The sequence below is a fragment of the Vulpes vulpes genome, chromosome 1 (genome assembly GCF_048418805.1).
Source record: "Vulpes vulpes isolate BD-2025 chromosome 1, VulVul3, whole genome shotgun sequence".
NCBI classification, from domain to species: Eukaryota; Metazoa; Chordata; class Mammalia; order Carnivora; family Canidae; genus Vulpes; species Vulpes vulpes.
The window spans coordinates 166,049,508-166,076,973 of NC_132780.1; the positions used below are offsets into that span (position 1 = coordinate 166,049,508).

The 27,466-nt window shown below is 32.4% G+C and overlaps 1 protein-coding gene across 9 annotated transcripts in view; it reads left to right on the forward strand.

Moving 5' to 3' along the window:
- The window catches only part of SENP6 (SUMO specific peptidase 6), a 117,596-nt gene that overhangs the window by 30,344 nt on the left and 59,786 nt on the right, over nt 1–27,466 (forward strand). For 3 of the 9 annotated variants that reach the window (XM_072735608.1, XM_072735580.1, XM_026007380.2), the window contains exons 4-7: nt 7,155–7,297; nt 8,584–8,688; nt 13,165–13,185; nt 20,159–20,229. In XM_072735608.1, coding sequence (XP_072591709.1) covers nt 7,155–7,297; nt 8,584–8,688; nt 13,165–13,185; nt 20,159–20,229 — 340 coding nt within the window. The remainder of the gene's footprint in view (nt 1–7,154; nt 7,298–8,583; nt 8,689–13,164; nt 13,186–20,158; nt 20,230–27,466) is intronic. The other 6 variants (XM_072735593.1, XM_072735619.1, XM_072735584.1 and 3 more) reach the window with 2 other exon arrangements.

A 27,466-nucleotide genomic window follows, 5' to 3' on the forward strand; every position in this document is an offset into this window, starting at 1 on the left:
AACCGCTGCGCCACCCAGGGATCCCTGCCTTATACATTTTTAAGGATGTAAGTGGGGATATTTTAAAATAAAACTTAAATTATGTTTATGTGTATCCAGTTATCTCTAAAGGTAATTCTAATTTGATACTCAGCATCATCTATTTTAAAAATACATGTACCATCTCTTTTTTGAGAGATATGTATTTATTGAAATTTAACATTAAATAGATATATATTTATTGAAATTTGACAGTAAATAATTGTCACTACATGGTTCTAAGTATTTTTTTACTGGATGGAATTATCCTTATAATTTATTAAAGATTCAAAAATATATTACAGGTATTTGTAATCATTGAATCTATTATGTAAAATTATATTGGAGGGCAGCCCGAGTGGCTCAGCAGTTTGGGGCCGCCTTCAGCCCAGGGTGTGATCTTGGAGACCCGGGATCATGTCCCATGTCAGGCTCCCTGCATGGAGCCTGCTTCTCCCTCTGCCTGTGTCTGTGCCTGCCTGCCCCCCGCCCTGTGTCTCTCATGAATAAATAAAATTAAAAAAAAATAATATTGGAAATGTATTTCTTAAGATGAGTAGTGCTGATGTTTTTCTTCTTTATTCATTTGGTTCACATATCCATGAACAAGTATTACTTATTGCTAGAATAAAACTTTCAGTAGCAGTTTTCTTCTTTTTCTTTTTTAAGGTTTATTTATTACAGAGAGAGAGTGCACATGCACAATTGAGTGTGGAGTGGGGAGGGGCAGAGGGAGAGGGAGAGGTAGAGAGATTCTCAAGCAGATGCCACTGGTAGCCTAGGGCTTGATCCCCAAACCTTGAGATCACAACCTGAGCCAAAACCTAGAGTCTGCTACTTAGCTAACTGTGCCTCTTAGGAGAAGGATAGAGTTTTGTTATAGCATTATCCTTCAGTTCTTTTCTTTTGAATTAAATGCCAAAAACCACATAGCAACTTAATATTTAAAAGTTAAAAATAATTTGTGATCCAGTCATTAGAGTTATTGCACTTCTGAATTTGGTATACTAAAAAGGCTTTATCAAATTTAACAAGTAGCCAATTATTATGCTTGCTACTTTTAGATTCCTTTTTTTAAAACTAGATACTTTCTTTTTTTTTAAAGATTTTATTTATTCATGAGAGACACAGAGAGAGAAGCAGAGATACAAGCAGAGGGAGAAGCAGGCTCCGTGTAAGGAGCCCCATGTGTGGGACTCAGTCCTGGATCCCAGGATCACACCCTGAGCCGAAGGCAGATGCTCAACCACTGAGGCACTCAGGCATCCCTAAAACTAGATACTTGAGAAATAATTTTAAAAATTGAAATCTTGTTAACTTCAGGATATTGCCTTTGCCATTATCATTTTTTTTTGTGAAATACTTTGTAATTTTTGTTTTGTGTATTTTTTTTAATATGGAACTGCATATTTTGTTCATTTACTCTGTGGAAAATACCTATTTATACTTTATTTGACAAGACCAGTCCATATGGTCCTGCCAGTCAATTAAATCAGATATACTATTTATCTGTAAATATTTGTTTTCAGTTTTCACTTCAAGTATACATGTTAGTTTGTATCTTCATGGCAGCCATTTCATTTCACTTCAGGTAGAAAATATGGCCTTGGTTTTGACCTGAGTTTGTTACTTGGTTGTAATAAGGCACAGCAGATTTCAGTCTCATTTTAAAAACTTATGCTTTCTTTGAGGTGTTCTCACTTGATTTTCTCCTTGGGTCAATGCTTTTCTTGATTATAATTGGAATAGAATATACAAAGCCAGTAAATGCAAATTTTTATCACTTTTGCTTTTAATTTTGCAGTGAAATTAAGGAAATATAACTTTGGTGTAGAATATCTAGTTTCTAACCTATGGTTAGAAGCATATTTAACAAAATATTTATAAAACAGGGAAAGATATGAAGACCTACTATCATTTTTTGTGCCAAAAGAGATTCCAGTATTTCCAATTGTTCCTTTTTGGAGATTTTTAGATTCTAATGCAATAGGTGAGACTTATGTCTTTCTTTTGTAGAACAGATAAAGGTCTGTTGGGAAGGGAGATACTGTATGAAGCCTTTTATACAGATGGGTTTTAAAGTAAATCAGTGTTAAGAAATTGTGAAAATGGAGATTGAGGGCTTAGGATTTAATTGCCTTAAAATTATTCATGCCTGTTTGCCATTTAGAAAGAATTTGTATATCCTTTTTTTTTAAAATTATTTTTTAATTTTTATTTATTTATGATAGTCAGAGAGAGAGAGAGAGAGAGAGAGGCAGAGACACAGGCAGAGGGAGAAGCAGGCTCCATGCACCGGGAGCCCGACGTGGGATTCGATCCCGGGTCTCCAGGATCGCGCCCTGGGCCAAAGGCAGGCGCTAAACCGCTGCGCCACCCAGGGATCCCTCTTTGTATATCCTAAGGGGTTACATATTTCTGGATTTTTAATGGCTTGTAGGTAATATTTGGTCCCTATGGATCATTGGTTTAAACTAATATAGCTCCTCTTCTCAAATGATAATGGAATTAGGAGAAAGCCTTTATTTTGATTAAAAATGTCTTAGTATTCTTCACCTTTCATAGAATAACCCTTTTGCCTTTGGCTTCTCTAGTTTCATTGTGCCTCTTTAGAGAAAGGATACATGTCTTTCATTAGTTGTGAAAATATTTTAGTCATTGTATCTGTGGATATTACCAAGATTTTACTTATTTATTCGTGAGAGACATAGGCAGAGGGAGAAGCAGGCTCCCTGCAGGGACTCAGTTGCAGGACACTAGGATCACAACTGGAGCCACAGGCAGACGCTCAACCACTGACCCACTAAGCTACCCCTAACCTGTAGTTTATATAAAAAAGGATAAAAGATAAATGGCAAAGAACAAAATCATCCCTATACCGTATCTAGGTAATTTCCTTCACTGTCTTTTAATTCACTAAATTTTGTCTTTAGCTTTGTCTAATCTGCTACTTATTATTTTTGTTGGGTTCATCTTTTTTCTTTTAAAAAATGTTTTAATTATTTAGTTATTTTTTTAAAGTAGGCTCCATACCCAGCATGGAGTCCATCCTGGGGCTTTAACTCATGATCCTGGGATTAAGACCTGAGTGGAGATCAAGAGTCAAACGCTTAACTGAGTGACCCAGGTGCCCCTTAAGGAAAAAAAAAAGGCATTTATCATTTGTAGAACTTCTATTGGTTCTCTTTGAAAATTTTGTTTTTTCCATGGTGTCTAATTCTTTTTTTTTTTTTTGTTAGCATTCTTTTTTGTTTCAATATCCATTTTGTTTTTAAGAATTTAAATGTCTTTAATGTCTAATCATTTTAAGTGTCTAATCATTTAACACAGGGAGCCTGATGTGGGACTTGATATCAGATCCTGGGATCATGCCCTGGGTCCAAGGCAGATGCTCATTCACTGAGCCACCCAGGTTTCCCCACATGCAGCCTTTGAAATAGTCTAAATTTTGTAGTTGTATCATGGCATCAAAAGGCTATGAAATTTGATCAAAATGATTGGACTATTGGTGAAATACTTTCATTCACTTGTATTTTGATGCTGTGCTATCTACTTTACAACACTCTGAGTAACAAAAAGTGTTATATAAAATTTACTATTGTATTTCATTTTGAGAACATCATCAAATACACTTTCTGTTATGTTAACCAGAATGCCTTCTTTATTAAGCTCTCTGAATAAGAAGTTCAAGTGTGGCAGTTGTTTGCCATTTGCCATGCATTACTTTATTGATCTTAATTTCTTATTTATTTTATATTTTAATTCTTATTTAAATTCACATTTGTTAACATATAGCATAGTATTGGTTTCAGGAGTAGAATTTAGTGATTCATTGCTTACCTGTAACACCCAGTGCTCATCCCAACAAATGCCCTCCTTAATGCCCATCACCCACTTAGTACATCCTCCCCCATTCTCTTCCCTTCCAGCAACCCTCAGTTTGTTCTCTGTAGTTACTAGTCTCTTATGGTTTACCTCTCTCTCTGTTTTTATCTTATTTTCTTTCCCTTCCCCTATGTTTATCTGTTTTATTTCTTAAAATCCACCTGTTAGTGAAATCATACAGTATTTGTCTTTCTCTGACTTATTTCACTAAGTGTAATATATTCTAGTTCCATCCACACTGTTGCAAATGGCAAGGGTTCATTCTTTTTCATGGCTCTATTCCATTTTATATATATATATACACCACATCTTAACCATTCATCTGTCTATGGACATTTGGGCCCTTTCCGTAATTTGGCTATTGTTGACAGTATTGCTGTAAACATTGGGGTGCATGTGCCCCTTCAAATCAGCATTTTTGTATCCTTTGGATAGTAGTGCAATTGCTGGGTTGTAGGGTAGTTCTATTTTTAACTTTTTTTTTTCAAAAAGATTTTATTTTTATTTGAGAGAGAAAGAGTGAGCATACGAGTGGGGTTAAGGGTAGAGGGAGAAGCAGATTCCCCACTGAGAAGGGAGCCTGATGTGGGGCTTGATCCCAGGACCCCGGGATCATGACCTGAGCCAAAGGCAGACGCTTAAACTGACTGAGCCACCCAAGTGCCCTTATTTTTAACTTTTTCAGGAACCTCCAGAAGGTTCTCCAGAGTGCTGCACCAGTTTTCTTTTCTTTTCTTTTCATTTCTTTTCTCTTTTCTTTTCTTTTTTCTTTTCTTTTCTTTTCTCTTTTTTCACACCAGTTTTCATTCCCAACAATAGTGCAAAAAGGGTTCTCCTTTCTCTGCATCCTTGCCAACAGCTGTTGTTTCCTAAGTTAATTTTAGTCATTCTGACAGGTGTGAGGTGGTATCTCATTGTGGTTTTGATTTATATTTCCCTGGTGATGAGTGATACTGACCAATTTTCCATACTTCTGAGATTCTTAACAGGATATGTATCAAAGTTATCTGAAACAGTGGCTTTTCCATGTTAGTGTACATCAGAATCACCTGGAAGGTTCAATAAAAAGATTGCTGAAACCCATTTTGAAAGTTTCTAATTTAGATCTGGAGAGGGACTTGCTAATTTGCATTTTAAAGTGTTCCAAAAGGATGCTGGTTGTGTTGGTCTAGCGAACCACACTTTGACAACCATTCATTGATTTAGGGCATTTTTTTTTTTTTTTTTCAAAATAACATGGGAGTGGTCCTAGGTCACAATAACTGGATAGGCCTAAGTTTTCTCAGCTAAATGCATCTTAATAACCAGTTTATGATAAAGTAATTTATGGATTTATGGAGCTTCTTTTTTCTTAATATAATGGGGGGGGGAGGGGTAGAGGGAGGAACTCTCAAGCAGACTCCCTGCTGAGCATGGAGCCTGATAACGGGGCTCAGTCTCACAACCCATGAGATCATGACATGAGCCAAAATCTAGAGTCCAGTGCTTAACCAACTGAGCCACCCAGGTGCCCCAATTTATGAGCTTTCTAAGAGAAGATACATGTATTTCTAATTGAGTGAGAACTATTGGTTACTGAATTCTGACCTATATGCTCATTCCAGGGCTGAGCAATTTGTGTATATTTTGGTTAATGCATGAAATAATCCCATGATTACAAGGAAAGTTACCTGGCTAGAAAGACAAGTCTGTAGATTCTGAAATTGTTATCTTTCCATGGTAACGCTGTTATTTCCTGTGAGAAAGGGTCCCCAATGCAAAAATGATTGTACTTTGTTTATAAATGAAAGAGAGTGATAATTCCAGTATCTTTATCCCCAATGGTTTTTTTTTTCCTGTTATCAGTTGTTTCTCTTGGTTTTGATCACATTGCCTAATTTCTTTGAGTTTGCTATTAATGGTAACTATTGCATATGAAAAGTCAAAGGGATAATTTGAGGCCTAGAAAATTACTTATTTCTGGAGTGGATATTATTTACTTCTGTCTAGTACTAGGAGCATTAATAATCTCAGTCTCAGATCAATCACCTTAATTCAGTGGTTCTCCAAGTATGGTCTCTGATTGGCAATATCAGCATCACTGATACTCACTAGAAATGCACATTATTAGGCCCATCCCAGACCTAATAAGAATAAACTGTAAAGATTTGACACAACAATTTAACAAATCATTGAGGTAATTCTGATTTATACTAAAAATTTGAGAACTGCCTTAATTGAACTGAGGGTCAAGTTGATTAGAAGCTGTATTTCAATCTATATGAAGGCTGTTATTCATAGGATATAATTCTGATTCAAATTTTGAGGGGCTTACAAAGCCCTTCATATATGGTGGATCTTCATCTCTACTTTTTGTCTTTCTAGCTCTCTGTTGAAAGTTCAGCTTAGCCTCTCAACTACATCTTCTGGAATCAATAGATGCCTCAGGGGAAAATATAAATCTGAGCTCAGATCCCTGAGTTCCTTGTTCCTAATCTTAATTCCTAATTCTTTATTGCTTTCAGAGCCCTCAGATGTCTCAAACACAAATATTTTTAATGTGTCTTTTGTCTAGCTTTTTTCCTAGTTTTCAGATAGTAGAAGGAAATTGATCTTCATTACCTAATCTGCCATTACCAGAAGTGGAGGAGTCTGAAGCCCATGGCTGTAAAAGATTAGGAAGTAAAGAAATGTCTCAAGGAGGAGAAAGTGATAAGCACTGTATCAAAATAGGTCTTTTTTTGGAATTTTATAATGTTGATATGCTTAAAATAAGAATGGTGTTGGCACAATGAACTCTGTACTCAGGAGATCTTTTTTGTGGGAGTTTTTTTTTAGGGGAACTGTTAGGTTTCTGTAGAGATCATTTGGGGGGAGGGAAGCCATGTTCCTTTCTTCTTGAGACTATATTTTATAAATGAATGAAAAATAAAATAAAATATTTGACTATTGCTTCAAAATAAAGCTTCGAAAATAATGATTTTTAAAGTGTCGTTTTGGGTAAATTATCACTAAGAACTGAAGACTTTTGTCTCAATGAGTCTGAAAGCTTTTATTGAATGTCTGGTGCAATGAATATTCCTACATATTTGTGTTATCCTTAGGAAAAAAAAGTATTGCAGTTGAATTTTCCTTAAATTCATGCCAGTGTCATCCCTCTCTCCCATCTCCGATGGCTGGTACAATTGTTACAGCTTTTTAAAAAAATAGGTTTTCAAGTAATCGTATTATGGTGTTTATTGAGTCTTCAATGTTTATGGATCTTTTTACAGTTAAATCGTCAGTCTGAAATTGTTTCTACCAGTTCTGGTGATCCCTGGAAGACATGTGCAAGACGAAACAAGGCTGAAAATTTAAAACCTTTGAAAGGCAACCCCATTGGGCTTAACATGTTGAGCAACAATAAGAAATTGAGGTATAGGCACTTCACTACACATTTCTATAGAAAAGAAAGGGTTTGACATAAAAAATTAACTACTTTTGTAGTTAATTGGGCAGTTGACCCAACCTATACCTTTTCTTTTCACTTTATTAGCCAAGAGGTAGAATTGCTTCAGGGTGTGGATTTTTTGCTTTGAATCTTGGGATTAAGGTTGATTGCAGTGATTTCTTGGTTCTGAATAAAAATATTTCAAGAAAAGTTTCAATAGAATAGGATTTCATAAGATAAGCTTGCTCTCATATAGTTAGTAAAATCTTGGTCATAGTATTAGGAGTAGAAGGCACTGGAGGTAGACTGGTTCTGTCTCCTTTAGAGGATACATAATCAGAATTGTCTCATAAGAGACTTTTTTTTTTTTTTTTTAAGATTTCTTGTTCTTCTCTTCTAGATACATCCCACCTTTCCTTAGTGGTAGTCATAGGGAACTACTTTTACTGGTATGATTGGGCTTTACGTCTCCCAAAAATAGGGTTGAAAATCACTGTTTCATTTTAATTTTGTCAATATATAGATAGAAAACTGGGGTACATAAAGGCTAAGTAACTTTGAAGTCATATGCTGTTCTTCATTTTTTAAAAATGTCAACTTTGAAGAAGTAGAATTAGAGACTCCACTTTTTTTTATAATTCGTACATTTGATTTTTATTTTGGCATTTAAGAAAATTTTGTAATATTATGGTTTAAAAGCTTTTTATATGGATAGTCCCTAATAGAGAAGAAGAAAATGCCAGAATTAATTTATAAGGTATTTTATAGTGCAAAACATTCATTTAGGATTCCTGATTTCTTCCTTTCTTTTTTTTTTTTAAAGATTTTAATTTATTTACTCATGAGAAACACAGAGAGGGGGAGAGAGAGAGAGAGAGAGAGAGAGAGAGAGGGAGGCAGAGACACAGGCAGAGGGAGAAGCAGGCTCCATGCAGGGAGCCTGATGTGGGACTCGATCCCTGGTCTCCAGGATCACTCCCTGGGCTGAAGACGGCACTAAACCGCTGAGCTGCCAGGGTTGCCCCGGATTCCTAATTTCTATTCTAGTGTTCTTTTACTCTGTATCTTCTTTCATGAATTGTATTGGAAACATTCCAGAGACAAATTCAGAAAAGTGGAAAATTCCTAATGGACAATTTAACATGGTCAATTGAGTTGATATATAGTTTTTAGTCTGAAGATTTTTATGTGTATATATGTACAGATTTATTTTGCATATATGTATGTAATTCTCCTCTGTTCAGATTACTTTTTGTCTCTTGCATCTGCAGTGAAAATGCACAAAATGCATCAATATGTTCTGGAACTGTAGTTCATGGTAGACGTTTTCATCATGCTAATGCACAGATATCACTAGTAAAAACAGCAGCCCAAAGGTAAGGATTCAAATTGCCTTTGTTTAGTAATATATACCATCCTCTTTAATAGTTTTGCACTGTTTTTTTCTTTTCTTTAACCATTTTTTTTTTTTTTTTTTTTTTTTACTTTATGGGACTTTATTGCGTTTCTCTTGTCTGTAATGAGATATTCCTGTCTCTGAAGTAATTCATGTCCTAGATTTTTATTATTTTATATCTGCTTTTGAATAAATCACATTCTGTAAATAGAAAAATAAAAGCCTTCCTATTGCATTATATTCCAGTTAAATTAATCTGATTTTACAACGTTGACAAGAAATCTTCTGCTGGTAGTTTAGCTCTGATGAGTAAAAACTACAGTACTTTCTACTGTGCTACTTACTTTTTAAGATTTATTGGATTTCATAGTAATAAAATAAATCACATTATTAGTTTTAACTGAGAAAATTTTGTGTTTCAGTAGGTTTGGATGTTCTCATTGATCTTCAAAGTAATACTTGAACCTTGAAATAATGAAAGTAACAGTGGGGAAAGCTTAGTGTTTGAAATATGATGTTACAAAATTTTAGTTGAATTTCAGTTCTGAGTCAATTTTAATTGATTAAGAAATTCTTAGGCTCCAACAATAAAATAATTTTGCGGTATGAATAGTTGTGTAAAGTGTTTTTATAAGTAGTAAAGTTTAAAGATTTGGTATATATGCTAGATGCTATTCTTCATTTTTTAAAATTGTCAATCTAGATTGTTGCTCATTCAGAAAATGTGACTCTTAGAAACCCTTGCTATATTTACTATGTACATAGATTTGCTATAGCATAGATTTTTAACTTAAAAACCTTAAATCTTTCTCATACTTTAGAATAAGATCTTTCTTTTGCATAAATATATTATTTTATCATAGATAAACATAAGATCATAATATTTGAGAAATGCAACTAAAAAGAGAACTTACTGCACATACCAAAAAATACCAAAAAATTGGCTTCTCTTACTGTAAAGTATATAAATCAAGCTCTCTGGCCAAACAAATGGAACAAACATGAAACTAAGTAATAAAAGGAGAGTAATTAATGGGAAGGCAAAAAGAGAAGACACAGTATTTTCACACACTGATCATGTTGATAGAATCCACTGCTGACAAAGATTTGTCTTTTTGATATTCTGAAAATGTGGTCCTTGTTGAAATACTCATTCATATTTTATAATCACATGATATATTCTACAACCAAAATTATTACTGCTTTTGAACTTATTTATTAGTTTGGAATTATTTGCAGTGCAACCTATTCTTTCCATCCCTGCTCTCATCTTTGGTAATGTTAAAAAACTGATTTCAGTCTGGAAATTGGTTTGTGCTTTGTTTTATTCTAGGTCTTGACACCTATTTTACCTCGCATATATATTATTGCTGTCTGCATAAAAGATTAGATTCTGTGAAGAGGAAATGGCATTTAGTAGTAAAATATTATTTCTTCAAAAAAAAAAAACAAAAACCCAAAAAACCAAGCTGAATTAGTTTTTATTTAGAGAGACATCCTGAGTGAAAATCCTTGACAAGAACAACTAGGGGCAGTAAGGAAAACTGAAAAATCATGTCAGGACAGATGCTATTTATCCTTGTCCCTTATTTATAGAATAAACATTTCTTATTCCTACTATGTTAATGTCATTAAGAAGATTTTGACATTCAAAGACAATTCATTGAGAGTTTTTCTCATTTTCTTCATTCAAAATTATTGAGTGATTTTATGCTACGTGCCACACATAGATGAGGTATAGAGTAGTTAAAGGTGACTTTGACAAAATCCCTCCTTTCATGCTCAATTTTGACTAGGGTAGAGGATAGAAAGACAAGTAAAAAAAAAATAATTACATGGTAAGCACAGTGTAGTAGACACAGTTTGCATAGTGCTATTTACAGAGAAGGGAGCTGTGAAGAATTCACAAAGCATGTATTAAAGAAGCTTTGGAGTGTAGTAGCTAGAAGAGAACCCTCCATGTTGTAGGACTCACATCTTCAAAGGCATGAAGAAAGCCTTCACCTAAGATGGTTACTACCAAACCTTTGTTGTTGTTTTTCATTTGTTTAAACCTTTAGTTTTAATTAGTATAGTGTTGGCGCAGTTGTCAGACTTCAGGTGAGGTGACCACCCTGGTTTTTACTGGCTTTTACAGCTCAACTCTTAATTTGAAATGAAAGGAAATGCCACAAATTGGTAATTCATACAGTCCTCTTGGAGCAGGAGATATAATTTGTCTTTAAAAAGTAACTCCTGCATTTTGAATAATTTGTAGTTCTTTAGTAAGCTATGAAAACAAATACATGACACTTTTAATCTGAAGGGAATAAATGGAGATTAATATATCTGATTAGCTACTATTTGGGAGAACATTACATTTCAATCTATTTTCTTAGTGCTACTACAAATGTTAGTATAAATCATATTTAGAAGATAGGTTGCTTATGTACTAGTAGTAAAGGTGGGGGGTAGTCTTATTATAGAAAAATGAAATGCAGAAATTTAAAAATCTATATATCATTATACTATCTCCATCCCTAACTTCAGTGAGACTTGCTAAAAGAGCATATTTACTGGTTTATGTTTTATTTACGTTTTCACTTTTTTTTGTTTTTGTTTTTTATTAAGGATAGGTGAAAAGACTTGTAAGGACCGTAGGGGAAAATGAATGTCTACAAAAGCATATATAATCCATAAATGGGAAAATGGGCTCCTGGAATAAGCAAGATTTAATTATTAATGAAAAGCACACCTTGAAAGAATTTTTGAAGTCTTAAATCAGGTCATGGATACCAGAATCAATCAATCTCTCTTTTTTCCTTCCTTTTTTAAAACATTTAAGAACGCTAGTACAGCACTAGTACAAGAATGAAATAGTCCAACAAGAATGTAAGTTGACATTTTAAAAAGTCCTACATTACTAATAATGGCTTCCCTCTCCATTTTTCAAAAGCTTTTTTTATTATTATTATTTTTTTAATATGTATGCTCCTCTAGGTCAGGACTTGATAATAAACACATACTAAGGAATCTTGTGGAAGCACAGTGACTTACAAATTAGATACTATATCATAATAAATGTATTTTCTTCAAGGATAAGAAAAATAAGCATGGGCATATATATATTTTGTTTTGTGTTTTTTGTTTTCTTCCTTAACTCCCTTGGTTTATTGGAAAGAACCAAACCTGTTTCTTCTACTGCTACTCTGTCTTCTACCTCTTTCCTTTACTCTATACAGGTGAGTTTAAAAAAACAAAAACAAGAGACTACTAAACTCTTCTCACTTCTTGGGCACAACAGTGTAAAGCTAGATGGCTGTATTAGGTATTAATATCTAACTTTTGGTTTTCATTTTTTTTTTCTGGAAATAGAGGTCCAGTAGAAATAAATAGATAAGTTGGACTATACTTAAACTATATATTCGTTTTATTTATTTTAATAGGGGTATGGTAGTATTCCCTCACTGTTTTGTCATTTATCCAACATAAATTTATTTTATACAGATTATCCTGTTTTGTTTTTTGTTTTTTTTATGGTAAGGTAAAATTTCTACTGTGGTTTCATGTAAGCTTATAATTCTTTTTTTTTTCTTTTTCTTTTTTTTTTTTTTTACTATTGAAAACTTAAAATAAGAGTTTCTTTTCAGTGTTGTTTATGCAAAACCACATAACTTTTTTTATTTTAATTTGCCAGGATTGATATTTTACTTGTTTGTTCCATGCTATAGAAATATGAGAATAATATAAGCACTCAGGGAATTTGTAAACAGTGTTTGCTTACAATTAGTTCTGAATATTTTGATCATTTTATAATGATGAAGAATAATTCTAAGATATGAATCTTATCCTAGATTAAAAGTTTTCATAATTTTACTCTTGAGTAATTGATACTGATAGCTTTTTAAATTTTCCATAAACTGTGGAGAAGGATGGACCTGCTATACATTGGATTTTTTATTAAAGGCTAGGATTTTGAATCTCAGGCCTTGCCTTGTATCCAAAACTATATACTGCTGTATTTAATTTATGGCTTTAATGCAAGTTTCAACCTTAAAAAATTTTTTTTTCTTACTCAGAAGCTAATTATCACACCTGGTAACAGAATTGGAACCACTAAAAATTTTATAACTTTCAGGAAATTGTTCTTTGAAGACTATTTACATAAATACTTTAAAATAACATATCTTCAAATGGTTGATGGTCAAATAAAGCTCTTTTCAAGAATCTTTCATCTCTTTGTACATCCTTTTTTCTTAAATATGTTTAGATATAAATTTTCTGTATTAACAAAAATTGAAAAAACAGTTTACATATCTGACAAGATTCTAAACTTAGTATATAACATATATATAATGTGTTTAAAATAAATTAATCACATTAGAGTTTGCCTTATTGACTGCAGTACTAAAACTACAATGATATATCAAAAATGAGGTCTTGCCTCTTACATTTTTTTTCTTTTTCATGTTTTAAGCAGTCTGGACCAAAAGGAAAGGTAAGCTTAATATTGATGACATTAGAGCATGGATATAACAGTACAATGTCAGATTATTTTTGTGCTTTGAAAAATATCCATTGAATTAGAGTTCATCATTAAAGCTTATTGATTATTTTAATAAATGGAAACATTAATGGCAGAACATGCTATTTGACTTATGTGGGTAATGTTTTACCACAGTTCTTAGTATGGTTATGTATTTATGCTGACGTGACTGCTTTCCTTTTAAAAGTGGAATATTTTAATGCCTTAGTAGTAAAGTTGTTTTCAGTTAATAGCATTAAAATTTTTCTTATTATATTTTATTGATAATACTTTTTACACTTTATGAGTTAGAATTGAGGGGGAAATGGAATTAGCATACCTTAAGCATGGTGTTAAAACTCTAAACATCAATATATTCCTATTTTGACCTAAAACAGAATTTATGATCACTATTTGTTCCCTTTGTAATAACATTGGTAGGCATATGTCCTTTAGCAGGAGTGTCGAATGACGTAAATAACACAGAAACAAATTTTTTAAGAATGCACATTTCTTTGAATAGTGCAATGATTGCAATTGTTTTAAAGCAAATGTTTGTAGGAATAGTTTCTCTCCTCAGTGTGTTATGTAGAATTTTTTGTGCTTGTACATCTGTTTTCTTTTATGAGAATCTCATAGCCTCTTATGAACCTCCCCACAAAAAAAAGTTAATAGCCCTTGTATTAAACCAATACTTTATGTAATTGGTAAAGGTTAAAGAAAGAACATTCTATAATTTTGTTTACTTATATAATTTTAAATTTATAATTTTTTAAAGTTGTAGAGAAATTAAAGAGGACAACTTGCGGTATTTTTAAAAATGCATATATTCCCCTTCCTTAATGAACACTAAGGTCTGAAATATAAGGATGATCCTGCCAGCAGAAAATTTAGGCATATTTTATAATTCTGAAATACTTCACAATTCTTACATGTTTTAGGTGAATGGGTTGTGCAGATATTTTACTGTCTGTCTCCTGGGAAAGAAAAACTATTTTTCCATTGTATCTATTTTTATCTTTGAGTAAAGCATTATTTTCTTCCGATGTCGATGAGTCATTTTATCTTTAAAATTGTTAACTCATGACTACATATTTTTTGGAAAACCATTAATAAGATTTTGAAAATAAAATTGCTGAAGAATGTATATTAAATAACTCTTTATACAATCATACACAAAACAGCCTCTTGGTTTATATAAATACTTTTCCTGTGTTATGCCAGATAAAATGTAAGTACTCTAATATTCTCAGATTAATATAAAGGTCTTAGATTATTCTGTTTTTCACAATAGTCTTGGAGGGTTTATACTGACTTTTTGCACTGTTTTGGTTTATGCATATTTCTGTAGTGGAAATTTATTCATTGATACATTCAGCAAATATTTCAATGACTTTATGTGCCAGGCACTATTCTAGGAGCAGACAGAAATCCCTAGCCTCTTGGAGCTTACATTCTTGTTGGAATAATACTAGAATAGGCATCAGAAGATATGGAATTGAGTAATCAGCAATACCATTAGACACATGCCTTACTGTAAAATGGGGATAATATTTGCCCATTTTAAAGGAGATTTGTGAGGAACAAGTGAGGTAATTATTTAAAACTGACTTACATAATGTAAAATTTGAAATTTCTGTAATAGTAATAGATCTTCAAATTCTTTCAGTCTTTTGTGCTAAGATGACTGGCAGAGACCAGATATGAAGCAGCAACTGTTTATAAAATACCTTATAATGAAAATACCCGAGTGTTTTATTCAGCAGCAGTTAAGTTGAACCTAGCCCATGAAACCCTTGGATTCTTATATAGAATTATGTTTATCTTTGTTGGAGATAAAGTAAGAGGAACTTTTGCATCAGTACATTTTACCCTTTGAGATGAAATAGAAATCTATACAACAGACAGTAAAGAAGGATGAAAGGAAACCATCAAGTCTGTCAGCTGTGACAGTAATTGTGATCGGGTTGAATATATTTAATAAAAGACCAATTGTTTGGATTAAACCCAGTTATACTATGTTTATAAGAATCACACATAAAGTAAGATTCTGTAAGGTAAAAAGGCTGTTTAGAATCACAAGAGAAGCAAACAGAAAACAGTATAATTTTAATAAAAACAGAATTAAGGATTAGTACTAAATAGGATGAAGGAGCAAGTTTTGTAATGGGCATAGGCTATAAAAGTATAACACCTTCATTTAAAATTTCCTTAAAATATTTAAAATGTATGAAGTTCCCAGTTAGAGGCCAGCAGTAGAAGATTTTAAATATATCTCTTGGAAAATTAGACTGATTTATGAGTTTAACATCAGTTTGGAATAATGAATTTTAACATTTGAATATGAATATATTGATTTTATAGAAATACATGTCTTTTAGATCAGGTGAGCAATGGAAAGAATAAATTGAGCTATCATTAAAATCCAGCAGAAACCAAGACAATAAAAACCCCGCACCCAGATCCTGGCTTTTAATACCACTCTCTCATAAAAGTAATGTGGAGAAATGGCTGATTCTAGGTTTGGGTTAGGGAAAACACAAAATGAATGTGAAGTGTTTTAGTGTTAGAAACCAAGCAACTACTCAAAAACAAAAGGGTCCTTGCCTCAACAGCACATGTACTAAAAATGTAACATTACAGAAAAGATTTTTATGGCCCTTATATAAGGATAAGTAGATTACGAAGCATTCTATATTTCTGTGAATTTTGTGTTTATATATATGTATTTTTTTACCAGAATAAAGAAAAAAATGATACCACATCAAGGGGACACAGGAGCCAACTGAAAGTGTGCCCAAAGACTAAAACTTCAACAATTGGATTATAACCTAAAGGATCTGATTGAGTAAATCGTTTATTTACTCAGCTATCCTAGGGTTTTACAAGCTACATAAAGTGAATTGAAGGAAATGGACAACTGTTTATTATAGAATTCTAAATAATTTGTGTAGATACTCCAGATTTCAGGAAATGGAGTTTACCCTCACCTCTTTTGTGTGCAGGACTGACTTGTTTATTTGCAGATAGAGTGTAGAAAGAGAAAAATAGTAACTCTAGAATGGAGAAACTTGGCAAACACTACCTTAACCAAATAATGAAGGTTAACATCACCAGTGATAAATTTTATGATATTATTATATACTTCCTGATATGATGTGATGAGAAGAGGACTTCAGATTTGCAATATCCTTCCCCCAAATATATAGCCTTTATCTAATTGTGAGAAAAACATTAAGAGTGACCCAGGTTGAAGGGCATTCTACAAAATAATTGATAATTCTCTTCCAGAATGCCAAGGTCATGAGAGATCGTATAAGACTGGGTAACAGAGGAGGCTAGAAAGACAATACAACTAAAAGCAGTGAATCCTGGATTGGATTCTGGTTCAAAAAAAGGATATTAGTGGAATAGTTGGTGAAATTCAAATAAAGTTTAGCATTTAGTTAATAGCATACTGGTGTTGGTTTCTTTTTTGACATATGTATAATGCTGAAGGTGCTAACTTTAGGAGAAACTGGGCGAGGGATATAATTCTGATTGATTTTTCAACTTTTCTGCCAATCTAAAATTATTCCATAATTAAACTTATTTTAAAAAACTTTCAGAGCTGAGGCCTAAGCTTTAATAAGCAGAGCATTTTGAGGTTATTTGAAGTATTCTGCACAGAAGAAAAAAAACTTTCCAATTGTTTTATGCAGCTTACAAAGTGTGGGTCCGTGAAATTTTGTTTTGTTTTGTTTTGTTTTTAAAACTTCTACACAAAACACAAACTCTCACAAGCAAAAAACAAAACAAAACAAAAAAACCCCAAAAAACAAACCCTACCTTCTAGATAACAGATGACAGGGAAGTTTCTATGCTTCTGCTTGATTTGAAGTGAGAAAGAAATATCCACTGAGAAAACCTAGGCTTCATACGTGTTTGGAGTTTTAAATTTTCCTATCTGTAGGGTGATGGAACCCACAAACCAAGAAATTAACATAAAATTTGATTTTTGATCATCTAACAAAATTTTTTAAAACCTTAAGTTTATTTTTTTAATACAGATTTTTTTACTTTTAATTTTTATAGAATATAACTATTAAATTGGGTATGAAATTTTAAGAGTATTAAAAATTACCACACTCCCTATAAGAATCCCTGTTTGACCACAATATTTTACTTTTTAAAATACCTACTTCAGGGGCACCTGGCTGGCTCATGTAGTAGAGCATGTGACTCTTGATCTTGGGGTGGTGAGTTCGAGGCCACGACGGGTGTGGAGTCTTGAACTCTCACATCCCTGAGATCCTGTTCCTGGTTTTGTCTCTGTTCTAAGTCTTCATCATCAGGTCTTTTTCCTCTGGACATGAAATCCAGATCTCCGATTTTGAAACCAAATTTCTCTGGAATGCCAATTTCTTTAGCAAGTTGCTCTCTGCTATCAAGGGTTGTCCGTAAATGCCTCAATGAAGGTGTAAATTGTGAGGAAGTCTTCTCTACTTTGAATATCCTCTTCAGGGTGATCCTGGGCTTGGCTTGATTCTAAGTCCTCATCGGGTTCTGATTTTTTCTGGCACTGGTGTCTAGCTCTTAGATTCTGAAACCAAATCTGAATTCCAGACTCTTCAGTGTTGACTTTTAAAGCCAGTCTTCGTTTGGTAGGTAGCATAACCTGGATAAGGATTTTGGTCAAATGCCTTGAAGAGGATTTTTAGTTGATCTGTGAATTTGGTACAGCATGTCTGTGACTGATGGCTGTGGTCTTGTTTGGAGAGTTGTCTTCGGCCATGTTGGAAGAGAGTTCTGAAGTCTTAAGGATTCAAAAACTAAATTTTATAGAATATAAGATACTTTGTGGCTGGGAAGTTTTCAAAATTTTTCTTGTCAAAGTAATACTACTTTCATCCTGAAATTCTTGTATTAAATTTTAAGGTATGCTTTTATTTCAATAATTTATTCATACATATTTTGGAAAGAAAAATTAGTTTTCCCTATTTATATAGGTAGAGAAACACATAGAAAATACTAATATGGCCATAGGTCTGGAAATGTTACCAAATATAAAGAAAAATTTATTAACACTACATTATAAAACATGATAGTCATGGATTATATGATATGTGGTGTTTGTTCTTCATTAGCAGAATGTAGTTTAATGCACTGTGTCAAAATTGCAAAGAATACAGCGTGTTTAATGCAGCAGTTTCACCCGTCCCTTCACATGTATGATTGTTGTCTTAAATGATTTATGTCAGTTATTACTGAACAAACCTGAATATGTAGCATACCCCAGAATGAATAAGCAGGTTCAAAATAACAAAATCCAAAATATCTGTGTTTTCAGATTTTGTGCCCATTCTCTGTCAAATAATTATTTTCTGTGTTAATAATCCTTAGTATTTAAGAATGTATACTATTTGTGTTCTACACTATTTTAAAAATAATAATTTTTAGAGTTTACCATGATCGTATCATCATACTTTGCTTCAGATTCATTGCCTCTGTTGCATTTTTAAAGTTTGTATCTTTATTTTTCCAAAGGGAAGAGTTATAAAAATTAGAGATTTAAAAAAACGGTTGAGTTAAAGATAAGACTACAATATATCCTCTTTGGTATGAAAATGTATGGAATATAAAAACATGAGTTTTATTTTTTATTTTAAGTTTAGTGTAATTAGCTAAAAACCTACCTTCTTTATTAGTGCTAGTAGTACTATTATCTCTAAGGCAAATTCTCATCTTTCAACTCCTATCCTCATGAATCTTAAAAATTTTTTCATGGTTGAAATTGCCCAGTTGTACAAATACGCTGCTTGATAATCATGAAAATTCTATTACTTAACAGTATTGATGCAATTTGCTGGATTTCAGATTCTGGCATTGCTATTTAATAGTTATGTGAGTATAGGCAAGTTAACTGACCTTATTGTGCCTCAGTCTCATCTGTAAAGTGCTAAAAATAGTATATACTTCATAAGGTAATTGTGAGGATTGTTTAATAGTTATAAAGCTCTTAGAATAGTACCTGGCACATGATGCTCACTATCTGCTAACTGCTATTATAAATACACTACTGTCACTACTCTTAACTATTTTCTTGTTTCATTCCCATATTTTTTTTTGAGTGCTTTGATTTTTATTACATAAGAATATGAAATTTCTTTTAGAAAAATTTATTTATGGTTTTTGTTTAATTGTATACTCTTATAGGTGTTGAATGCTAATGTGTATGAATTTACAAATAATAATAAAGCTGCTTCTATTTTTAATTCCTTGGCTAAGTAAGATGGGAATATTTTTAGAAGTTTTTAAAGTATTATTATATCTTCATAATATAGTCATAGTACAAGACTAAAATATAAAATACTTCATATTTCTGGTTTTGTACATAACATTTTTTGTGCTGACTTTGAAATGTCCTCAAGGCCAGTATCTCAATAGCCATTTATTCCTTTAGTCATTGACTTGTTTTTGAATAACTAAAAACATTTAGAGCAAAATTGGTCAAATTGGTTATTATTAAGCTGATTTTTTTAATTTAGAAAATGTGTGACAGTGAAATAATACATGTTCCTTTTTTTATGTGGTTTTTTTGAATTGATTATGAAGACAATTCCAAAAGAAAACTAAAGTTTTGTGCACCATATAACTTTGGTGACTACTCTGAAACGACAATGATTTGGATTCATTTATTATTAACTATATATTTGAAAATCTGCTTGCTATGGGCTTTGATTAACAGTCTAAATAAAATATGGTCACTGTTCTTAGGGACCTTACAATGTAATAAGCTTTAGTATATCTTATAATACAGTTTTATTTTATAGTGTCACTTTTTTTTATTTTGGCAAAGAAGCTATTGTTTTCTTTTAATAAACATATTGTAAGTATTTCCTCAGCCTTTTCGTTTTGAAAATATTTTTTTCTGTTAGAATAAAGCTATATAAATTTCCTTTTTTAGGAAAGAATACCCACCTCATGTCCAAAAATTTGAAAATAATTCTGTAAGGTTGAGTCGGCCTCAAGGTGTTGGTAAGTGTGTACAGTTTTATTTGTTGACACCTGTGAAGGGTTTCAAATAGTTGTATGAAAGGTAGAAATAGAGATGGTTTTAGAATATTCCCAAGTATAATAGATACATGTAGAAAAGCATTTTGAAATCTTACTTAAAATTTTTGTGACCTGAAATTATCAGGGTGGTTGCACAATCAGGAGATAACAGTGTGAAACCTTTTTTTTAAATTAGCATTTTCATTAAATTCAGGATCCACGTATGAACTCTAGATGGGTTATAGCTTCAAAATTGTGTTTTGTTGAACTGTATTATAATTATAATCTTTCATGATGTAATTTTCTTGTTTTAAATGGTTATGAGCCTAAAATTTAGAATATATTAGGCAACCACTGAATTTAAGAGACCATTGCCAGGGCAGTTGGGTTGTAGATGTTGGAAATAGTCGTGGGTAGAAATTTTTATTTTCATTGAAATAATCTTTTAATGTACTGATATTAGTGTAAAAATAAAGGCAAATAACATTTATGGAAAGTGTTTCACTATCAAATTGATTTTTATTATCTAGTGATTCTTAATCTGTGTGTCTATCTTGTTTGTCCCAGGCCTTTTCTTGCTTAAACCAGGACTTCTGGTTTTATCCAAAATTAATTTAAACAGCTGTCTTTTCCTGGTAGCTAAGAGTTTGTTTTTTAAAGCACCCATATTGTTTGCTACTCTGAGTGGAAATCTTTTATTTGTATATTAAATGTATCCCTATTTTATGAAGAGAGTATTCCAGATTTATCTTCATCCTTTCTTAATAACTTGGCAGTTAGGTATGTGAATTATATTTGGCAGTACATGGGCACTACATTAAATTTATTAATAATGACTACCCACTTCAACATTCATTCTGTTATACCTTAAATCTTTTTTGAACTCTGTACTGGATACTGAGTCAAATGCTTTGTATTCATAATTTACTTTTATCCTAGCTCATTATCCAGGATCCTTTAAGCTAAATTTAACTTTACCTGCATTGTGTACAGAGGAAACTGAAACACAGAGGAGTTAGACAGGAGTTAGCTCAGGGACACAGAGGTGATAATGCAAAAGCCCATACCATTGTGCTTTACTGTTTTCTTACTAGATCAGAAAGAAAGTTATTTCTAATCCTCAGAGGAGTACTGCATAATAGGTATTATCATTCCTATTGCACAAGTGCATTTTGGTAAGTTAAGTGATATTATCTTCTAGTTTTAGATATGATTCAGCCCCAGGTTTGTTACAAATAATTTTTAAAGTTTATTTGACAACATTCATTAAGTAGATAAAAATGTTTACATTTTTTAAAATTTTGAATCATTTTTGACTTACACAAAAGTTGTAAAATCAGTACAGAGTACCCATTTACCCTTTACCAGCTTCCCCTCTTGTAACAGTCACAGAAGTACATTTATCAAAACTAAGAAATTGGCATCAGTATAACATTCTTAACTAAGCTATTTCACCAGTTTTTCATTAATACTCATTTTCTCCTCTAAAATCTAGTTTGGCATTTCATACTACATTATTTGTCATGTCTCTTAAGTTCGTCTGACAGTTTTGAAGAGTAATGGTCAGTTACTTCATAGAATGCCTCTCAATTTGAGTTTATGTGATGTCTTACGATTAGGTTGAAGCTATGCATTTTGGAAAGACACAAAAGTGATGTGTCTTTTTAAAACACATAACACCAAGAGTGATGTTGATGTCTTTCTATGTTAACTACCATCTCATGGAGTTAGATAGTTTCTGCTGGGTTTCTCCACTGGAAAAAATATTTTTTTCTTTGTATTTAATAAAGATCTTGAGAAGATACTCTGAGACTATGCAAATACCCAGTTTTTTCTTAAGCTTTCACCCACTCACTTTAGCATCCATTGGTGGATCTTGCTGGTAAGTAACTATTATTACATGGTGTTTATCTAATGATAAATTTCTATTTTCTTCTTCATTTCTTTTACATTAATGGGAATTATTGTGTAGGGAAAAGCAGTATCTTCTCTCTTATTTATTCGATTATTTCTAGCTGTGGGCTCAGGTAAAATACACTTGGTATATTTAACTCATGAACTTTGTCACTTTTGTATTGGGTTAGGTACATGTGAACTTAAGTACAGGGTGAATAACAATGTTATAATATTGCATATATTGTTGCATGAAGATTGCATTTTATTTTAGGATTTTCTTTGGAGATATGTTTTAAAACATTGAGAGTTAAAGACAACAACAACAAGAGAAAGCATTGAGAGTTCAAACTCCAGGATTTGTAGTTGCTGGCATAGCACCTGGAATAATGTTCTAAAAAGAAATAACTCACTGTCTTTTTATAGTTCTTAACATCTAAGATGATTTTTCCCCTTTATTTTGCATTTAAAAGACAATATAAATTTTGATAAGTTACAGTCATATATCAGCACTTAGTAGCATTGACAAGCAGTTTTCTGGGATTAAAATTAAAGCTTGTAAACTAGTAAGTATAAATTTTGGTCAGATCACATAGTTTGTTGCTTCATTTGTTTGGTGTTCTTTTTGTATTTTTCTAAATATACAGAATAACAACAACCGTAGAGCTTTAAGTTAAGATCTCTTATTTCTTTTCTGTTTTTGTTCTTGTCAAAGAGAATTAATAGACATTGAACATTTAGTTATATTCTTAATTACATTATGATTACAACTTAAATATCTGATTTACACTATTTAACCCACGTGTAGGAGAAAATATACTGTCATTCTTAACCAGTCTGTGTGTGTCTTCCATTAGCATCTTAATATATAACTTCCCAAGTTTTTTCTGTGCTTATACATTTTATTAAAACATTCATGCTTATATAATATTCTATAACTTGCTTTTTGACTTTGTTGTGATATAAATCTGGTTTCTATACTCTCATTAAAAGATAATGGAATATCAGGGAAAAACCAGTCTGGGAAACACAATCAAAAGAAGCCCAAGAATCAAATGGATGAGTTTAGTTTTGGTGGACTTCTTTACAAGCTAATATATCCAAATCTCTGTAATTACTTTTTAATGAATAGTGACCAACCACTATATTTATGTATCGTGATTTAGGTTGTTTTCAGTGGTTTGATACTATATATATTACAATTAATAATCTAGCATATGCATCTTATATATTGAATCTATTATTTTTTTAGATTAAATCCCTAGAAATAAATTATAGGGACAAATGTTATACACATTTTGAAGACTTTTGATGTGTTACTGCCAAATGGCCTTCTTTAAAAGGGTGTGTCAGCTCCCAACAAACAGTATTTGAGTATTCCTGTTTTTTTTTTTTTTTTTTTTTCACACTCCTCAGCAACATTAGCTATTATCATTCAGTTAGGCATTGGGAGTCTGATAGGGAAATAGTATTTGTTTTTCCACGTTTCCTTCATTATTGGTGAAGCATTACGAAGGCCGTTTGAATTTCATCTTTTATTAATGTCTATTTATTGTGGCCTTTGCCTGCTTATCACTTATTTAGCATAATCAAAAGTGATTTTTTTTAAGGAGATTGTAATGAGAATGTAATACATGACTTTAGTTTTACTTTATACTGAAAAATCAGTCAAGGTGGCAGCTACATGATGGAGAAAACCAGCTGTTATTCTGGCTTGTCTTTCTCTTTTGAAAGACTGTAAAAATAATTTAAAAGCAAATACGTGACCAGAATAAAGACAATTTGTGTTCTGTCACTATCCTTAGAGTATATATTTCCAAGATATTAGTAATATCATGGCTAAATTCTCAAAAAGGTGAATCAGATCTGCTAGTAAATTAGTATCACTGTGCAGCAAAGTTAAGGCATTTTCAGTGATGACATAGTAATAGCATTTCTTTATTCCACTCTTGTAATTTCATCTTTTTAAAGTATGTCATATAGTTTTTATCTTTTGTAATGTGATTCATTAATCCAGTAAACATTTTTCGAGCCCTCAGCTCGTGCTGTTTCTAGACACTGGGAGAACACATGCCTAAAACATGATTTCTGCTCTTTCAGAGCTGACATTTATTACAATGAGATGAAGAATCAGTACAAATCCTAACAGTGAAATAAAATGAGGTGCTAATAGAAGTACAGATAAAATGCTGTGGAAGTTCTAGATATTGCTTATTCATGCTTAGTGTGAGGTAGATGCAGCTTCTTAACAAAGAATGGTTTGAATTTACTTAGATAAATAGGGAAAGCTTTATTAGTGTACAGAACAGCAATATATGTAAGAGAGTGAAAGGAAAAAAAACACTCTGGAAAAATGTCTCTCTTTGAGGTGCAGTTCGTTTGGAAGCCTGAAACATCAACACAAACTTGCTTGTGAAAAGATGTAGTTCTGAATTTTTTCCTTAGATACTAGAATCATTGAAAGATTTTAAGCATTAGGATGATAGTCATATTATTTTTTGTTAGGTCACTTTGGCAGTAGGGGGGAAGCATTTAAACCAAGCTTATTTGGGGTGAGGAAAATCAATCTAGGCAAGACTTACACATCTGAAATGTAGTGGCAGTGTTGTTGGAATAAAAGAAATGAATTTAAGAGCTGTTAGTAGAATTCCTTGAATGTGAGGAAGGAGGTACAAGTAGAACTTAACTATTATTTATATTTCAGCTTTGATGTCCAGGAAAGTAAATGTGCTTGAACTGTCCAAAGGCTGAGAAGATAGAATTCACTTGATGCAATTCTGTGTGATTACAATAACAAGAATAATTATATAGATTTCTTAACACAGTATTGTATATCAAGTCAGAAATATTACATAGCTTTATTTCTCTGTGCAGATAATCTACTTATTTAAAAAATTAAAAGATATGAGGATATTGAGGATAGGAATATGGAAATATTTAACAAACTTGAGATTATACAGGTGGAACATTTTGGTTTATAGATTCATTAACTTGTGTTTTAGAAACATATTTTGTTTTCTTGAGTACTTAAATCTTTGCTGATAAAATCAGATTGTAATAAATGTTAAATTCTGGTTTGTTTTTTTTTTTAAGATTTTATTTATTTATTCATAGAGTCAGAGAGAGAGAGGCAGAGACACAGGCAGAGGGAGAAGCAGGCATCATACAGAGAGCCCGATGTGGGACTCGATCCAGGGTCTCCAGGATCACACCCTAGGCTGTAGGCGGCGCTAAACCACTGCGCTACCAGGGCTGCCCTTAAATTCTGTTTTTGATGTTCATTTAGTCACTTAAAATTCTAATTAAATCCTTAATGGAAATTATTAAATATATACTGAAAAATAATGAGGAAAGTCCTTTTGTATTTCTTGAACATAAAAAACCATTAGGCTGCATATTAGTTTAGTTGCCTTCATTTAAACAGTTGTAACCAATGTTTGAATTAAAATTTTTTCTCCTTGCTAATCATTTTTTGTTTTAGTGGGGAGGGAGGTTCTCGAAGCCCATTGCAGGGCTCAATCCCATGACCCTGAGATCACGACCTGAGCCAAAACCAAGATTTCAACACTTAACCAACTGAGCCATTGAGGCACCTCTCTCATTACTAATCTAAGAAGAGTAACTAACTTAGAAAAAGGAGTGTGTTTGTGTGTGTGTGTGAGAGAGATTGATTCAGTTGATTGATGGATTCAGTGTGAAAAGTACTGAAATTCTGCTGCCTTAGTAACATAGATCAAGCTGAAGAGAATATTAGTACAGTTAACAAAAATAGTCCACAGTTTGTGTGGAGATCCTGGTGAGTAATGAAAAGCAGACTAGAGCTACCAGGACATGACTACAGGTTACAACTTAAAGTTCTAGCCATTCTTTTAGTAATACTATTTTTTACTGAAGTATGGTTGACATAAAATACCACATGCGATGACTCTGTAAATTATGCTGTGCTCATCACAAGTGTAGCTACCATCTGTCACCATACAACACAATTACAGTATCATTGACTATATTTTCTATGCTGTGTCTTTTATCCTTGGGACTTACTCATTCCATAACTGGAAGCCTGTGTCCCCTACTCCTCTTTCCTCATTTTGGCTACCCTTCCTCCCTCTAGGCCACCATCAGTGTATTTTCTGTATTTATAGGTCTCTTTCTGCTTTTTGTTTGTTTTATTTTTAGATTCCACACATAAGTGAAATTATAATGTCTTTCTGTTTATTTTGCTTAGCATAATAAGTTCATGTTGTCACATGGCAAAATTTCATTTTTTATGGCTCAGTAATCCTGTGTGTGTGTGTGTGTGTGTGTGTGTGTGTGTAAACATAGGGATGGAAATATCATTTCAAGTTAGTTGTTTGTGTTTTTTTTTTTTTTTTTACCTCTTTGGGTAAATATCCAGTAGTGGAATTACTGGATCCTGTGATATTTCTGCTTATTAATTTTTTTGAGGAACTTCTATAGTTCCTCAAAACTATAGTTTTCCATAGAGGAGGCTATACCAGTTTACATTCCCACTCACAGGGAGCAAGGATTCCCTTTTCGCCTCATCCTCATCAACACTTGTTATTTCTTATCTTTTTGATATAAGCCACTGTGACTGGCATGTAGGATGATACCTCATTGTGGTTTTGATTTGCATTTCCCTGGTGATTAGTAATGTTGTTCTATCTTCTCATATGTCTGTCTTTGAAAAATGTCTATTTAGATTGTCTGCCCATTTTTTAATTGGATTGTTTTTGAGTTGTATAAATTCTTTATATATTTTGGATATTAATCCCCTATCAGATAATATCATTTGCAAATATCTTCTCCTATTTGGTCTGTTTTCTTTTAGTTTTGTTGATGGTTTTCTTTGCCGTGCAAAAGTTTTTATAGTCCCAATTATTTATTTTTGTTTTTATTTCCCTTGCCTGAGGAGACATACAGAAAAATACTGCTAAGGCTGATGTTCAGCTGAGTTTACTGTCTGTGTTTTATTTTAGGAGTTGTATGGTTTCAGGTCTTACATGTAGGTCTTGAATCCATTTTGAGTTTATTTTTGTGTATGGTGTTAGAAAGTGGTTCAGGGCAAATCAAACTCCAATTAAAAAATATACCCTCCTCCCCAAAGAAAGTGGTTCAGTTTTGTTCTTTGCCATGTGACTGTTGTCCAATTTTTCTAGCACCATTTATTGAAGAGACTGTTTTTTCCCTCTTTTATATTCTTGCCTCCTTTTTGTAGATTAATTGACCATATTAAGTGTGGGTTTATTTCTGGGCTCTCCATTTTGTTCCATTGCTTTATATACCAGTTTTTGTGCCATTATTATACTGTTTTAATTACTATAGG